The sequence below is a fragment of the Canis lupus genome, chromosome 8 (assembly GCF_048164855.1).
Source record: "Canis lupus baileyi chromosome 8, mCanLup2.hap1, whole genome shotgun sequence".
NCBI classification, from domain to species: domain Eukaryota; kingdom Metazoa; phylum Chordata; class Mammalia; order Carnivora; family Canidae; genus Canis; species Canis lupus.
The window spans coordinates 20,933,353-20,951,440 of NC_132845.1; the positions used below are offsets into that span (position 1 = coordinate 20,933,353).

Sequence of the window (18,088 nt, forward strand, 5' to 3'; positions counted from 1 at the left end):
CAGTTAATTTGGGGTTATCCAGAATGATGACTAGCTTTGGTGGACCTGACTTAAGCAGGTAGAAGGCTTTTTAAAAGGGGCCAGGCCCTACTTGAGAGTCAGTAAATCACCTCTGCAAGCATTAAAGAACTAAGCTGCCATGTTATGAGAGAGCCTATGCAGAGGACTTTGTGGCAAGGAACTACAGACAGCCCCTAGGAGCCGAAAGTGGTCCCTGACCAAACAGCCAACAAGAAAATAGGGACCTCAGGGATCCCTGGGTGGCGCAGCGGTTTGGCGCCTGCCTTTGGCTCAGGGCGCGATCCTGGAGACCCGGGATCGAATCCCACGTCGGGCTCCCGGTGCATGGAGCCTGCTTCTCCCTCTGCCTGTGTCTCTGCCTCTCTCTCTCTCTCTGTGACTATCATAAATAAATAAAAATTAAAAAAAAAAAAAAAAAAAAAGAAAATAGGGACCTCAATCTACAGCTTCAAGGAGATAAATTTGACAACAACCTGAGGGAACTGAATGGGAAGAAGAAAAAGTTTTGGAGATAGAGGGTGGTACAGTTGCATGACGATATGAATGTACTAATCCACTGAACTATATACCCTTATAGCAGTTAAAATAGTAAAATAAAATAATAAATTTTATGTTATGTGTATTTTAGCAGAGGTATTTGAGAGCAATCTGAAAATGTGAGATATACAAATATCATGAAATGACAGTAAACCACTCAGGTAAAAAATACTCTAGGATGGGATGCCTGGGTGGCTCAGCGGTTGAGCGTCTTGCCTTTGGCTCAGGGCATGCTTTCGGAGTCCTGGGATTGAGTCCTACATCGGACTTCCCGCATGGAGCCTGCTTCTCCCTCTGCCTATGTCTTTGCCTGTCTCTCATGAATAAATAAAATCTTAAAAAAAAAAAAAAAAAAAAAAAAGAATACTCTAGGAACAGTGCTTCACTGACCACTGTCTGCCTAGATACAAAGTGGGCAAAAGGACCACTGGATTTAGAGTCACTGGCACCAGAGACTCCAGAAATAGTGCTGCAGTCTCAGGTCATAAGGGTTCTTGTGTCATAAAAGAAAGACAAGCATGATTGGACAGGACTACAGGTTAGTTAATTAGTTATTTAAAGGAGGGAAAGAGGAATCCCTGGGTGGCGCAGTGGTTTGGCGCCTGCCCTTGGCCCAAGGCGTGATCCTGGAGACCCGGGATCGAATCCCACGTTGGGCGCCCTGCATGGAGCCTGCTCCTCCCTCAGCCTGTGTCTCTGCCTCTCTCTCTCTCTCTCTCTCTCTCTCTGTGACTATCATAAATAAATAAAAAATTAAAAAAAAAAAAAGGAGGGAAAGAGAGAGAGAAAGAGCACTCAGGAAGCATAAGGCCACTCCTATGCCTCTTGTTATTTCTAACTATATGACTAGAAAGCATCTTTTGACCTTCAGAATCCAATGGAATTGATTTGTATTTTGGCTTAACCACTTACTAGCTGTGAGAGATATTAGACAAGTTACCTAACTTCTCTAAAGCCTCTGTCTCCTTATCTAGCAAACGATATATCTATGTCAAATATTTATTAAGAAGGTCCGCAAAAAAAAGTGTAAGAAAGATAAGGTTACAACAAACTACTATATAGAAGTCAAAAAGGAATGACAACAACAGCTAAATCAGAATGAACACTGACTGATCTTTCACATATTCACTCATTTATTTAAATAAATACTTGAGTGTCAGGCACTGGGCCTGACATTGTGGGGAATCATAAAGTCAAAATAAACTTTTCTAGCCTTCAGGGAAGTAAAATCTGCTGATCCCAGATGGCTCCATTAGTCATTTCAGAACACAGAAAGAACCATGAGAAATCATCCTCAGTCACAAGAGACTGCTATTCAGCTACCAGATGCTAAATATATACTGCTGTACTGATTTTCAAAGCTATGCATTCCTATTATAGCTATAAGGCAAAAAGTTTACTGTATTTGGATTCCAAATGTCCTCTTAATCATGAAGCTCTATGTCTTCATTTGGCCAATACCAGATATATTTTTTCCTAGAGGAAGGTTATCCTTTTAAAAAATTGTTATAGGAGGTGCCTGGGTGGCTCAGTTGGCTAAGTGTCTGCCCTCAGCTCGGGTCATGATCCCAGAGTCCTAGGATCGAGCCCCACATTGGGCTCTCTGCGAGGGCGGTGGGGGGGAGGGGGGGTTGCTGCTGCTTCCTCCATCTGCCATTCCTCCCACTTGTGCTCTCAGGCTCTATCTCTGTTAAATAAATAAATAAAATATTTTTTTTAAAATGAAAATCCAAAATAAAAAATCAGTATACATAACCAGATTCTACAGTGCTGCTTTAGGATATCTGGAAGTCCACCTGTGTCCAAATTAGGACCCTCCCTCTCTGACCACACACCATCCAGCAGTCATGCTGGATATACCTGCCACTCTACAATTTCTCATGGCAGCCTTGGCCCTTTTAGGCATGTTACTGTGATGAAACCCTTGGGACATTCAAGCAGTTCTATATCAAAATAACTTCTGCAAAGGAGAGATAGCTGAGGCTATCAATCTCAAGCATGCCACACTTACCTGGACTTCTCCAGTATAGAAAGAGAAGGCATCTATCTCCTCATTTTATCTCCTATCCTGATTTCACCTCTACATTTTTTAATCTAAAAAATTTTAATATGGGGATCCCTGGGTGGCTCAGTGGTTTAGCGCCTGCCTTTGGCCCAGGGCCTGATCCTGGAGACCAGGGATCGAGTCCCACGTCGGGCTCCCTGCATGGAGCCTGCTTCTCCCTCTGCCTGTGTCTCTGCCTCTCTCTCTCTCTCTCTCTGTGTCTCTCATGAATAATAAATAAAATCATTTAAAAAAATAAAAGGGATTCCTGGGTGGCGCAGTGGTTTGGTGCCTGCCTTTGGCCCGGGGCGCGATCCTGGAGACCCGGGATCGAATCCCACGTCGGGCTCCCGGTGCATGGAGCCTGCTTCTCCCTCTCCCTGTGTCTCTGCCTCTCTCTCTCTCTCTCTCTCTCTCTCTCTCTCTGTGACTATCATAAATAAAATAAAATAAAATAAAATAATAAAATAAAATAAAATTAAATTAAAATAAAATAAAAAATAAAAAAATAAATAATAATAAAAAATTTTAATACAGTTCAAATCAGTGTGGTAGGTTCATTTCAGCCCCTTCACTGCCAAAACTGGGGGCAAGGACTGCTTTAGTTTCTCTGCCTTCTTTGTCTGTGATGACCAAGGTATACTAGATATCAGCTGCACTGAACTTTAAACTTCATTATCCTTCTTTTTTCTTGGACCCTGACAGATGTGGCATCCTTTTGCCTGGCCTGAGCAGAAAGTCCTTGATTTCTTCAGTTTTGGGAGGCATGACTATAAGCGCACAAGGGAGTATGCAGCCCAAATAGCAAGCAGCAGGAAAAGAGCTCACCTCTACTTCTTGACTGCTTTGTGCTCCTCACTTTGTTCTCTACTTCTAATGCTCCTTCCTCTGAGATCTTAAAACCTCATCCCTATACACTCAATCTTCTTAGGATACCTGCTCTGTCTTACTGCTGTAATTAAACCCAACTGATTTCTGGTGCAGGCTGCTCATCTTCTCACACCTCTTACAAAGCAGTCAGGGAGGCAGCAGTGGAGAAGGGTGGTATGGGTAGAGGCTGGGTATAATCTTGGTTCTTGCTGCACTCTCAAGCAAAAGCACATTTTCCTTTTGAGGCAGATGCTGTACTGCCTCAAAGCAATAAAATGCCAGCTTTGGAAAAATAGCTACAATCCACCTTCTCTACCTTTACACCCAGGCAGCTGAGTACTGCTGGAGAAAAATCCTACCCAAATACAAACTGCTACCACTATAGTCGTGGTCTCCAACCAGTCGAGTGCTCAGACTACTAAGGCTTTCATGTCTCCTACCATCTCTTTTTCTTCTCCTTTTAGTATTCCAACCCTTACCAACTCCTTACCAACTCCTTGGCAATTTCTACAATTTCTCCCTCCTCATTCTTCCTTCCAAGTACTAACCAGGCCTGACTCTGCCTAGCTTCCGAGATCAGATAAGATTGGGCACCTTCAAGGTGGTATGGCCACAGACTCTACCTCCTCATTCTTAAGAGCTCTCCTTCACCTAGAAATTTGAGGCCACTGGGTTTAACTCTCTTCAATTTTAAATTTTTTTTTAAATTTTTTTTTTAATTTTTATTTATTTATGATAGGCACACAGTGAGAGAGAGAGAGAGAGGCAGAGACACAGGCAGAGGGAGAAGCAGGCTCCATGCACTGGAAGCCCGACGTGGGATTTGATCCCGGGTCTCCAGGATCACGCCCTGGGCCAAAGGCAGGCGCCAAACCGCTGCGCCACCCAGGGATCCCTCTCTTCAATTTTAATATTCCATTCCTGCTACAAATTTCCCTACATGCATACCCATTTTTACCTCCTCCAGGTGTCCCTGATCCTGTGCTCAGCTGTGTGCTCCAAAGCCACATTTTATTTCAGTTATCCCATAAATAAATATACATACTCAAGGCTCCCTGTCTCCCCCATTACCTTCCTACCCTAGGCCCGTGTCTTCCACTTACTCTTCTTCTTACTCATCCTCTTTTGAAGATCACCTTATACTAGTTGTCTTTTTCTCACTGGTCATGTGCTCTTTTAACACTGTTTTTTGTCTCTAACACTCCACTTAAACTGTTCTTGCTAAGATTATCAATGGCATCTTCCTAAATCCAATGTATGCTTTTCAACTGTTACTTTACAGGCCACATTTAACACTACCAATCACTTTTTCTTCCTGAAACTCTACTATCCCAGTTTCTGTGATATTTGTACCACCTCTGTGACCCTTCTTTCTTGGTCTCTTTGGTGGGCTTAAGTGTTGGTACTCTGTAGGTTCAATCCTAAGCCCTTTTCTTTTCTCACACTAATCTACCTCTTTAGATGATCATCAAAATTTGATCATCTTTCAAAATTTTCTCCTTAAAAACCTGCTCTGGGAATTAGATATAAAGCAATTACTGTTAATCTTGTTAGATGTCATAATCTTGTTACAGGTCATAATGGATTGTGGTTTTTTTTTTTTTTAGAAGTCTTTACTATTTAGAGAAACATACTTGAAGACTTATGGATGAAATGATATGTCTGGGACTTGCTATAAAACACTACAGTTAAAAAAGGAATAAGCAAAACAAGATTAGCAAAATTTCAAAAATTGTTCAAACTGGGTAATGGGTACATGAGGTTACATTATATTGTTCTTTCGGCTTTCTGAATATTTTTAAATTTCTTAATAAAAAAATATTTTTAAAGCACAAAACATACTGTTTCTTGCTCTTTACTCTCTATCTCAATTATTGGCACCTTCATCTGCCCAGTTAAGCAAGCATAAAACTTCATCCATGAATTAGCTTTTAAACTATTTTTAAAATTAAATTAATGGCCAAATTTTGCTGATTTTATCTACCTTCAAATATTTTATTTTGCCCTCTCCTCTTCATCTCTACCACCATTTCCATAATCAAGATCCCATTATTTCTCACTAAACTCCCAAAACACACCTAAGGATCTCCCTATTTCCAATCTTATCTTGGTTAAATTCAACCTCCACTGAAATGATGAATCCAAAACAATTATATCACAACCAGGCTTAAAATCCTGTAACAGTTGGTTACTAACTTTCTAACTATCTTCTCAAAATAGGGTACATATATCATACATGGTAATGTTTATACTGTATCCAGGGGATTATACTGTATATTAACATTGGCAACAATGAAGAAGCCCCAGTCTTTTATGTGTTGCTGGGAAAATCCCTCCTTTTCTCTCCCTCTACATCACTCATAGCCTCTTCCCTACTATCTTGACCATCAGCATTAACTCCAATAACCATGCAACCCTATTTATATTAATTACCAAATCATTTCTTATCCTCAGAATCTAGTTCCCCTAAATTTCTGGCATCTCTTCATCTAAACCCTTCTCCTACTTCTTGGATCTCAGGTACCCTTCAAAGTATGGCCTGTGGCACTCACAATTATTAGCAAAATCCATTCTTTGTGAAATGGTCTCTTACTTCATTCACTCTGAAAATTTTTTTTCTGAAAATGACTATTTTCTCTGCAGACCTCTCAAAGGGTTGCTATTTTTTTTCACTCATATCCACTATACCAAGCCTAGAAGTAAAATATCTGTTCTTCTTATTGCTTCCCCAACCTCTCTAAAACCCTGAGCTTTGAAACTTACTTCACGTGACTATACGACATCTACCCCAAGGCCATCCATTAATTGGGTTTTGGACGTTATTCTTACCATAATTCTGTGTGACTTAAATGTATAACCAACAATTTTCTAATACCCTGGAATCTCAGGTACTTCACTATCTAGTCCAATGACCCCAGCCTCCGCTGGATCCTTAGAAAACTCACTCCATGATCATACCCCAGACATTGTTATTAGTAACTTTAACTTTTCTGCAGTGTTATTTCAAGCATCCTGTGGTTTGTTTTTGTTTTTGTTTTGCTTTGTTTTAAGATTTTATTTATTTATTCATGAGAGACACAAAGAGAGAGGCAGAGACACAGGCAGGAGAAGCAGGCTCCATGCAGGGAGCCTGACGTGGGACTCAATCTGGGGACTCCAGGATCACGTCCTGGGCCAAAGGCAGCGCTAAACCGCTGAGCCACCCAGGCTGCCCAAGCATCCTGTTCTTTAACCTCTAATCTTTTCAGCTCACTCCTTTTAATAACCTAGGCTCCAGCAACTTGTTATTCACACCAGGAACTACAATCCAACGATTCCATCATCTTCTTCACTGTCTCTCACATTTTGTATGTCCTATCTTCCCTCCTTATTCAGCTTAAATTCTACTGTTCCTCACAGTCACTTCCTTGCATACAAGCTCAATGCCTTTCTCCCTCTTTTGCTTTGTAGAATTCACAGTTCTCAAAACTCTGACCTAATTAAATCCAACTTTCTTCCTATGTTGTACCTACACTCATACAGCTGAACATGGCTAAAGAAAATCCACAATCACAATGATTGCTCTAATCTGAAATTCATGACTATTAATTTCAAGTACATAGTTTTCCATATTTCAAATTAGTTCCCTAATACGGAATCCCAGCACACTTATTAGTACTCTTTGATGCATTACACCAAATTACTTTTAAAATAAAATTTACTTATTTCTGGAGTTATTTTGAAAATATCATAAACCTTAAAACTGAGGATATCTTTTGGCACAGAAATTCTACTTCTAGGAATTTATTTTAAAAAAGCAACTAAAATATGCAAAGATTTGGTTAAAAGGGTACTTATCATAGACTTAACAGTTAAAAGAAGAAAGCTGGAATTATTTTATAATATTGAAAAATTGGAGAAAACCTAGAAAATTGGAGAAAACCTAAAACCTACTAGGGCACCCCGGGTTGGTCAGTGGTTTAGCGCCTGCCTTCGGCCCAGGGCCTGATCCTGGAGTTCCAGGATCAAGTCCTGCGTTGGGCTTCCTGCATGGAGCCTGCTTCTCCCTCTGCCTGTGTCTCTGCCTCTCTCTTTCTGTGTGTCTCTCATTAATAAATAAGTAAAATCTTAAAAAAAAAAAGAAAACCTAGAACTAGATGGCCCTAGTTAAACAAAAACAGAAGGACAATGGAAAAATATTCGTAATATGTTAAGAGAAAGTACGTTACAAAAGAGTATGTATAATGGGACAGAATCTTTGAAAAAAATTACATACACGTATATATTCATTTAGGACTGCAAAAGCAAAGTCTGGAGGTGTTAATTTCATTACCCAAATAATATTGCTATTTATTTTCCACCTTTTTAATCTGTGTTCTACATATTAATAATGTATCAATTTGCATGCCCATGTGCAGTACATGAGAATATAGCAGTACATTTTAAATTATAGCAGATTTTATGGAAGATTAAATTAGCTGTACTTACTATTATTTCAGATGCAAAACATCTTAAAGGATCATTTCCTGCTTCTTTAGACTGCTCAAAGAATTGTGCTGTCAGCAAAGGGCATTTCAAGCTTTTGAAACAACTAAGGTGTAAGAAATGGGTAACTGTGAATACAGTATTTTGTAAGTATAAAATACCTAGCTCTATAAACTTATCAAAGTTAATTTTACATGATAAAATAACATAAGCACCAATGACTCAACAGCATGTAAAACTGCTAATGTAAAATTTTTCCTACTGGGATTGGGGAGAGAATGAGCACACCTTGAGCTGTTTACTCCATGTGGTAAGATTTACTTCCATGCCTGGACTATACCAATAGTTACTGAAGGTTTGAGGACCAGTGCTATTTCATGATGTAGTTTTCATTAGTTCAAGGAAAATCGCGACAATGTAATTTTTTTCATAAGCTCAATTTGTTTTACTTAGAAAACCAAACTATTCTGTAATTAAGCCTTTCCAATTTCTTTAGTTTAAATATTTTCACGCTCATGAAATAATGGGTTTATAAATGGCAAAAAAAATTTTAATGTTCTAACCTGAAAAAACAGAAAGCTAACTGTAGTTTTAGTCTTCAAATTTTAGAAGATAAAATTACTCATCCATGTAATTCAGTAATCTAGTCCAATACAAATATAATACAAACTCTGCATGTGATTTTAAAATCTTTTAGTAGTCACATTAAAAAAGAAACAAGAGAAACTACTTATAAACTTAATATATCTAAAATATGATTATCTCAATGTTAGTATAAAAATTATTGAGGTAGTTTATTTTATTTTTTTTTATTTTATTTTAGTATTTTTTAAATACAAGTCTTCAAAATCCAAGGAGCATTTTATACTAAGAGTACATCTTAATCTTGCTAGCCATATGTCAAATGCGTGACAGTCACAGTGTACATACAGTATTTGTTTAGTGTATAGTGCCCCTGGAATGATATGCTTTTGGCTACTCTGTTACCGTTTTTGTTGTAAAGTTGGATGTTCAACTTTCTGGTGCTACTTCTGTTGCTTTCATAAGAAGAGTAAAAGCACAATTCCCCTACAAAAAGACCAGATTCCTTGAGCTACACCTATCTACTTCCCCTACTTTATTCACTTACTGAATAAAAGCAAGTCATAGAAGCATACAAATTTAACAAATGGATTTAGGTTTTTAATTTTTAAAAATGTAGAATATGGCATTTAATGAAGCAATGACCACTGTATCCCATAATCTTCTAAAATTCAAAACCTGAGCTAGATTTATACATCCATGGCAAACAAATACAGCAAAGAAACATAAAATAACTGACTACTTAACTCCATTGTGAACTATTAGCAAAAATATACTTACAACTTCAGTAATTCATCCTTTAACTTTTCATTTTCATTTTCCAGTGAGTTTTCTTTGTCATTAATGACTTCTTCCACAAAAGGCTTAGTGAATTCTATTAAGGCCTTGCAACACTGACAAAGGCCATAGTCATCTGTTTGTATTTGTTCCTCTGAGTATGGAACAGGAAGGAGAGATAGCTGACTCCAAAGGGTGGACAATGCTAATCCCACTGAATATGCCTTGTTGTTATGAAGTTTCTGAATCACTAAAACAAGAGACCAAGTTGTGACCTGAGTTAACTTCATCAAGTATGCTATACATGGGACAGTAAGTCCAGTAAAGGTAGAATTATAACACGTTTAAAAAAAACATCGTAACGACTTTGAAATCAGGATGATAGATCATAACTTAACTGATAGTGTTTTTATCTTTCCTTCTTAGTGGTGCATGAAATACCTAAGCATCTTAAAATCAATCATGCACCTTATAACAGATGCCACGAAATCTTGTTTGTTTCTAACTGTTTACATAGTTAAGACAAAACACTTCCATATTTTTGGTTGTTATTAACTATTAAATAAGAGAAGGCTCTTTGCAAAATATTAAACATTGAAAAAATGAGAAGTAGTATTACTAGAATTACCTTTCTAGGAGACTTTGAGTATGTCAAGTGGTTCAAAGCTGCTTCATTCTCATTTAAAATGAATTTAACTTCTAGATTCCGAGTCCTTTTATCGTACTCTGAGTTACATGTAAGTCATAAAATGAAAACATAATCTCTTCCCATGGATAAATACTGTCTGTTTTGGTTGCCAAGCTCCATTGCTTAACAGTAATGTTACTGCACTCAGCCATGGGAGACTTTTCTTTCACACTTGTTTCATTCGTAGTTCTTTTGCTATCCTCAGCCCCAACTTCCCAATGCTAAGGATAAGCAATGTTTGCACAATACTGTTCTTAACCAAGATACAGGACCCACCACAATGCTAACAGAGTAAAGCAGACATCACAGAGGCAATCCTTTAAATATGTTTACAGAGAAAGTTTTAGATATAAGTTGCAGATATGAAGGTTAAGCAGAAAGCTATAGATTACAACACAGTACCTGAAAAACAGCAGGACATTTAACAAAATATATACTGGGTACCCATCTGTGCCAGGTATTGTCATCTTTCTACAGGTAGCAGGATTCAAAATGGTACTGCTATTGCTAGTATAAGCAGAGTACTCAATAATTAGTCATAAATTTACTTTGGTATAGTGCTGACATTTTGGACTAATAACAAGAACTTAACACAGATAAAATAAGAAACATTTAGATATCAAAATACTCATTACCTGTTTGTAATGGCTGAAGTAAAAGAAGAATAATTTGGGATATCTGTTTTCCAGAGGGCTCTTCAATCAGTTCAAGCAAACCCAACAATAATTCCTTTGGATTACATAACTATAAAAATATTCACAATTGAACCTGTTTAATACAAGTTGTATTTAAAGCCACATGATTACTATTTTTAAAAGGCAGCATATATTGAGAAAATAGAATTATTTTTAACAGTAAAACACCTCACATAATTGTTTAAAAAGATACACCAACAAAACAGTCAGAATCTGACTGTCAAATCACTAAAACTAAAAGCAAAAAGTCATGAGTGTCTTAATGGACAATTATACTTGGGGTGCCTGAGTGGCACAGTCAATTAAGCGTCTGACTCTTGGTTTTGGCTCAGGTCATGATCTCAGGGTCTTGGGATCAAGCCCTTTGTCAGGCTCTGGGCTCAGTTTGGAATCTACTTCAGATTCTCTCTCTCTCTCTCTCTCACTCTCTCAAATAAATGAATAAAATCTTAAAAAAAAAGAACTCTATTTGGATACTGAAATTCCTAGGAAAAGTTAGAAAAATAGGAGAATAGAAGAACTTGATTACCAAAACTGAGGTTTCTTTTGAGCTTTGACTGTCTACTCTGAAAGCTACCTTAGTTTCTCATGACTTCAGCAGGTGGGACTTTTCTATCTCACACTGTCAGGGTATTTAAATGAGTAAGTCTCTTTTGTCCTTTCTGAACAGATATAACTTTGCACTGCCTTCTGACTACCCAGAATTACCACACTTGCCTTGTTTTCCTTTTAAAGTAGTTAATAACTACTATCTAGATGGGGTTTCCACTTTCCAAGTATGTATTCTTATTTGTACTGATCTCTAAGTAGCTCTTTTTTATGTCCTTTTCTTTAGATTTTATGCTCCTTTACCATTTTTTACTTAAAACTCTAGTAACTTTTTTATCAAGTCTCTAAGGTTGTTGGTTACAACAAATCTCCTTCCTATTCCTATATCCCCTGTGATCATTTGCATTCTTGATTTTTAATAATCTTTTAGAGAATGTACCACAGAGAAAAGAGGACTGAGATTTGCTAGTTCCAATGTTGTTAAAAGAACAGCATGGGCTTGGAACTAACTGCTTCTCTAAACCCTGAATTCCACATCTATCTGATAAGCTACTTATTAAAAATAGAACGTTTTAGGTATCTTCTTGGAGATTCTGAATCAGTGGGTCTGAGTTGAGGTTAGATACTTCTTATATTCAGAAATTTGGAAAAACTGAAGTGGACTTGCCCATCCAATCAATAATATTGGGCCTTTTCTCCAAAGAATTCTCTTCTCTATTTTCATGAGCTAAAAGCTTTATCACCCAAAATGAGCATTAAGCATTAAAACAAAATACTGCTGGCTATCATGACAAAGAGAACCTAATTTTGTTAACTTACCTTTACCAATAAATCAAGCATCAGAAAATAATATTTTCTTTTCTCATCTTCCTTATTCCACAAAAGACATCGAACAACAGGACCAACAAGATTCCAGCCCATATTCTTAATGATGACCTATAAAAACATTTTTAGAGTAAAGAAAATACTGCCATCTATAGGGCTCTTACAGTAAGCTTTCTTAACTTGAAGGAGCTTAATATTTCCTCTGAAATAGCTATGAGGCAAATGAAGCCTACAGCATCTCACCACTGACTTCTCAGGGTTGGCTATTAACAACTCTCAACATTTTAAAATAGTTTTTAATACTCTCACTGAAGAAAGGTGAATGGACATTTACTTTAAACCAGGTATGTTGGTCTTTTTTATACTTTAGTTTCTCTATTTCTAATAAGAGAATTAATTTGAGCAAATACTTAATTTTCACGGAGAATTTTGCTCTCCTGATTCATAAAGAAATGCACCCAACCCCCCAAAAAAAATTACACCCAACACTTATGAACCTTTTAAAGTAACTTGGAAAATCTGTAAATATATTATGATTACATAACTTATGTAAAAGGGGATACCACTTCAGTTACTTTCTCTTCAACATACAAGTTATTTCTATTTTCAAAGATATTTCAGAATGTTTACCACACAAGTAAAAGTTTATATTCTTGTGATTCACATTCATAATCAAAACCTCTATTTCCAGAACTAGCAATAATATACTCCATTTCTCTGGGCTGCTTTCTACTTCAACTTATCAGTATTTAATCAAGAATACACTATTATATGCCAAGTCCCTAAAATATTCTGGTGCTATAAATTAAGTAAGGTAAGATCTCTATCCTGATAAGAGTTTACCTTCTAGATTGACTCATTAAAAAAACACATCTATTCCGGAAGACAATTAAGCACATACTCTCTCCATGACCCCAGTCTTATAATCAAACCAGAGTATTGAGATATAGCAGGAGAACTGCCTTCCATCTAGGAAAGGCAAGAAAGGCTTCTCTGAAGAGACAGTGGCTAAGCTAAAATTGTTAGGGAAGTCTGTCAGGTGGAAAATATATTTAAGGCTCTGAAACAGCAATGTGTAAAGGTGTAAGACTTAACATGTCCTAGAGAACTAGTAACAGAATATGTTAGCGTATATGAACATATAGCTCACAAAAGAGGAAATGCTGTTTATATTTTTGCTCACTTATCAATTAGACATTTTAGCATTTGTCTTTATCAATCTGCATGAGCTCCCTTCTTGTATTTACAACAGATAATTATTTGGTTTTTTTGGTTGTCCTTATTTTTTTTATAAGCAAAATACACTTACTTTTCTTTGATTCTTTTCCTATTAGCTTTTAAGTCTAAATTGGTTTCTCTCCTTTAGAGATTCATAAACAAATCATTTATATTTCAACATATATACATTTCACCTTTCTTTTTGTTCAAAAGATTTATGTTAGAAACATGGAATAAAGGGCGCCTGGGTAGCTCAGTTGGTTAGGCTTTCAGGTCTGGATTTTGGGTCAGGTGATGATCTCAGGGTGGAAATCAAGCCAGTGTCTGGGCTCAGCAGGGGGTCTGCTTACCCCTCTACCCCTCTCCTTGACTCATGTTTGCATGCACGTGCACTCTCAAATAAATACATCTTTAAAAAAAAATTTTTTTTTAAATGAATGCTTGAATCGATTATTTTTTTTTAAACAAATAGCAAAACAATCATTCTTGGGATGCCTGGGTGGCTCAGCTGTTAAGTGTCTGCCTTTGGCTCAGGTTGTGAACCCAGAGATCAGGACTGAGTCCCACATCGGGCTCCCTGCATGGAGCCTGCTTCTCCCTCTGCCTATGTCTCTGCCTCTCTCTTTCTGTATCTCATATGAATAAATAAAATAAAAACAACAACAACAAAAACAATCATTCTTTTTAGCTAATGGGAAAGACAACTCAGCTGTTCTAAATATTTTCGTTTCATATTCATAAATCATTCCATACTAGTTATTTCTTCTGCCTGGCATGCTCTTCTTTCAGATAGCTCTTCTCCCTATGGTTTACTCCTCTCCTTCCTTTTCAAATCTCTGCAGTCTCACCTAACATGGTTCATCCCCTAGTTATGCTTTATTTTTTTCTATAGTATTCATCACTTTCTAACATACCATATAGTTTATTAGTAGATACCTGTCTTCATTAGAGTTTAAGATCCATATGAGCAGTTTTGTTTACTGCTGTATCTATTCCTAGCATCTAGACAAGGGCCTGTTAAAAAATAGGTGCTCCATAAATACATTTTGAATGATGTCTGTTATCTTTAAGATAACAGGGTGACAAATTAGATTCCCTCCAAAGCTTTGATATTCTGTTGTTTTTATTAATTTTTTCCAAATTACTAAATATTTATTCCACCATTACCTATTAAGACTACTCTTGCTTTTTAAAACTTAACTAGGGGATCCCAGGGTGGCTCAGCGGTTTAGCGCCTGCCTTTGGCCCAGGGTGCGATCCTGGATTCCCGGGATCGAGTCCTGCGTCGGGCTCCCGGCATGGAGCCTGTTTCTCCTTCCTCCTGTGTCTCTGCCTGTCTCTCTCTCTCTCTCTGTCTATCATAAATAAATAAATAAATCTTTAAAAAAAATAAAAATAAATAAAACTTAACTAGCTCCTATTAGGCTCTACTTTTCCAAATAAGCACTTCTTTGCCTTTCCATTGGTGTATTTCTATCCTATAAGTGATCTCTGAGAATTAACTATATGGGAAATTCTAGATTTAAATAAGATTTTGCATATCTGAAATGAAAAAAAATAATTTTGATAAAATACTTTACAAACATCATCTCAGCTGCAAGGTATCTAGTCATTATGTAAATAGTGAATAATTATGAGGAAAAGGAATCAATACTAACTATCCATAAACTACACCTTGTTTAGTTTAATACTAACTACCTACAAAGTAAGATTATCCCCAAATGACACATGAGAACGCCAACGTTTAGAGATTACTGGCATGCCTAAAAATCAACTAAAATGTGGCAGAACCAGGAACTGCATATAAATCTGTTTGGCTCCAAAGCCCATGTGTTTCCCACTATACCAATGGATATCCAATGGGGGCAATTTTGTTCCCTGTCTACCAGAGGACATTTGGCAACATCTGAGAACATTTTTGATTGTCATTTCAGAGTGTGGGGTGGTTACTACAAAATATCTAGAGTACTAATGCTGAGAGGCCCTATACTATAGGACAAACTATTCATATGGCCTTTTTTTTTTAATTTACAAAAAAAGAGTATAGTAAATCGATCAAGCCTGATTGCATCACCTGGCAAGAAAGCTAAGCTGCAGTCAGTTTGAAATACAGTCTTATAGGGGATCCCTGGGTGGCTTAGTGGTTTAGCACCTGCCTTTGGCCCAGGGCGCAATTCTGAGGTCCCGGGATCGAGTCCCATGTCGGGCTCCTGGCATGGAGCCTGCTTCTCCCTCTGCCTGTGTCTCTGCCCCTCCCTCTCTCTCTCTATTATGAATAAATAAATAAAATCTTAAAAAAAAAATACGGTCTTATCAATGTCTGAACCTTTGAATTTAGCAAACCACACATTACAAAGATGATTCTCAACCTATTAAAGTTAAAACTCAAAAAGTTAAAAAATATCACTATCACCCAATTTTCTTCTTTTGTTTCAAGTTTTTAAATTCTAGTTAACATAATAACCTAATTATTTTTTTAAAGATTTTTATTTATTTATTCATGAGAGGCACAGAGAGAGAGAAAGCAAGGCAGAGACAGGTAGAGGGAGAAGCAGGCTCCATGCAGGGAGCCTGACATGGGACTCGATCCCAGGTCTCCAGGATCAGGCCCTGGGCCGAAGGCGGCACTAAACCACTGAACCACCTGGCTGCCCAAGAAAACTTCTATGTAAATAAATAGTACTGTAAATGAAGAAAGAGTGTGCTCCTGGAAAGATGATCTTTTCTTGTATAAAAAGGCAAGTACGGGGCAGCCTGGGTGGCTCAGCGGTTTAGTGCCTGCCTTCGGCCTGGGGCATGACCCTGGAGTCCCGGGATTGAGTCCCACATCAGGCTCCCTGCATGGAGCTTGCTTCTCCCTCTGCCAGTGTCTCTGCCTCTCTCCTCGTCTCTCTCTCTCTGTGTCTCTCATGAATGAATGAATGAATGAATGAATAAAAAATAAAATCTTAAAAAAAAAAAAAGGCAAGTACAAAGACAAAAAATTTGGCAGTGTTGCCAACACTGCGTCCCCGGAAACATTTGTTTCTCATTCCCAAAAGATCCTTTTCCCATTGATGAAAAGGATTTTTCAGATGATTATAGCTGCATGATATTGGCCAGTAAGGCCATCTAAGTCTGCTCCTATTCTGATTTTATGCACCCAAATATTATCTTTTTACTTCTTTAAGATTTTATTTATTTATTTGAGAGAGCGAGAATGAGCAGGGGAGAGGCAGAGGGAGAAGCAGACTCTCTGCTGAGCAGGGAGCCTAAAGCAGTGCTCCATCCTAAAACCCAGGATCATCAGCTGAGTGGAAAGCAGATGTTCCCTGTCTACCAGAGGAACTTAACTGATACCAGATACACTTAACTGACTCAGCTAGCCTCCTAAATATTATCTTACTTAATATCTGGTTTTCCATATATATCTGGCTTAAGAAAGAGAAAGTGCGGATTACCAAAAATGAGTATCTAGGTTGCCTGATACTTACAGTACTAAATGTAAATCAATAATAATCCAAATGCCACTTTTGATCCCTAAAGCAGAAATAATCCTTGCTCTTTTAAAGCACTTTACTCAAACTATATCTATTATTTCACTTATTCTGCCCTCTTGCTAGTTGTTTACATGATTATCTCTTCCACCAGACTATAAGCACCTTCAAGTGTATGAATAGCCCTAAGCCCTTTTTTGTTTTCCATGTTCCTACTGTAGAAATTTGATTCTTAAATGTTTGATGAATGAGTGGATAAACAATAGCATCATGTGGCTATTATCTTCCTAGTAAAGACTAAAAAATACTCATAAAGATTGCACTTACCTTATTCTTTTCATTTTGAATAATCTCTAGTAGCTGCTCTATGTGCCCTTCATCTATGCATCTTTGGCCTGCTAATTGAAATAGGCCAAAATCTTCTTCTTTGAAGTCTTGTTCTTCTAGGATTTGCTGACAAAAACAAAATGAAGACAAAACGTTTGGTGAATAAAAAATTCAATAACTACTTGATTTATTCTCTCTGGAAATAAAAAGGAAATGTGTTTGAATTCTGAGTAAGTTGCACATTAGCATATGTGTGAAAATTAGGATAAGCCTGAAAAAGTAGTTTAATGATCTTGAAATCCACACTGCCAAAAAAAATTCTACAATAAAGATCAATATTAAAAATTTTAAAGGTTAAAAAAAAAAAATGTTAAAGGTTAGACAAGTAGGTCACTTGGAGAGATAATCCAATCTGCCTTCTGGCCCTCCTGCTATTTATTCACCGGTCAAACAAAGCAAGGATTAGAGAAGATAAGCAATTTGAGTGACCCTAAGTATAACTAGAAATAATCTTGCATTTAACTTTACAAGAAGAAAAATTACTTACACATCTCATTATTATGGATTGAAGTTCTTCCACAGCCATTCCTCGTTATTTTTCCTAGTTTTTATGCTGAAATATAAAACAGTTAACTATCAGTGATATTACAGTATTAATGAGTTATGTTTCATTCTGATGAATTATCAGTAAATACAATAAGGAAAATACGACATTTTAAAGCTGAAATATTTTGACTTAAAAGTATTTTAGCCTAAGGAGTAAAAAACTGTTGCATCTTTTAGGTTTTCTAGAATAGTTTTGAAAGATCTACCTGAAAAAAAAAAAAAAAATCCTCCTGGGTACGCCCAAACAGGAGCGCAAATATCGGCTACGTAAATGGCTTTAAAAAGGCTAAGTATTTCTTTTCTGAAAAAATTTCCCAAAAGTGTTCCTGAAATCAGTTCTAGTCATTAGGGAATCTTAAAAAATGCTTCAATGTCCCACTTGACAAACACTGGCGCCTACACAACTCAC

The 18,088-nt window shown here is 37.1% G+C and overlaps 1 protein-coding gene across 3 annotated transcripts in view; it reads right to left on the reverse strand.

The window, feature by feature from the left end:
- Positions 1-18,088, reverse strand: part of GLMN (glomulin, FKBP associated protein) — a 47,684-nt gene that overhangs the window by 15,605 nt on the left and 13,991 nt on the right. For all 3 annotated transcript variants that reach the window (XM_072834489.1, XM_072834488.1, XM_072834490.1), the window contains exons 2-7: positions 17,621-17,686; positions 17,074-17,199; positions 12,047-12,163; positions 10,619-10,727; positions 9,299-9,545; positions 7,940-8,042 (exon numbers count right to left, since the gene is read on the reverse strand). In XM_072834489.1, coding sequence (XP_072690590.1) covers positions 7,940-8,042; positions 9,299-9,545; positions 10,619-10,727; positions 12,047-12,163; positions 17,074-17,199; positions 17,621-17,659 — 741 coding nt within the window. In that variant the 5' untranslated portion in view covers positions 17,660-17,686. The remainder of the gene's footprint in view (positions 1-7,939; positions 8,043-9,298; positions 9,546-10,618; positions 10,728-12,046; positions 12,164-17,073; positions 17,200-17,620; positions 17,687-18,088) is intronic.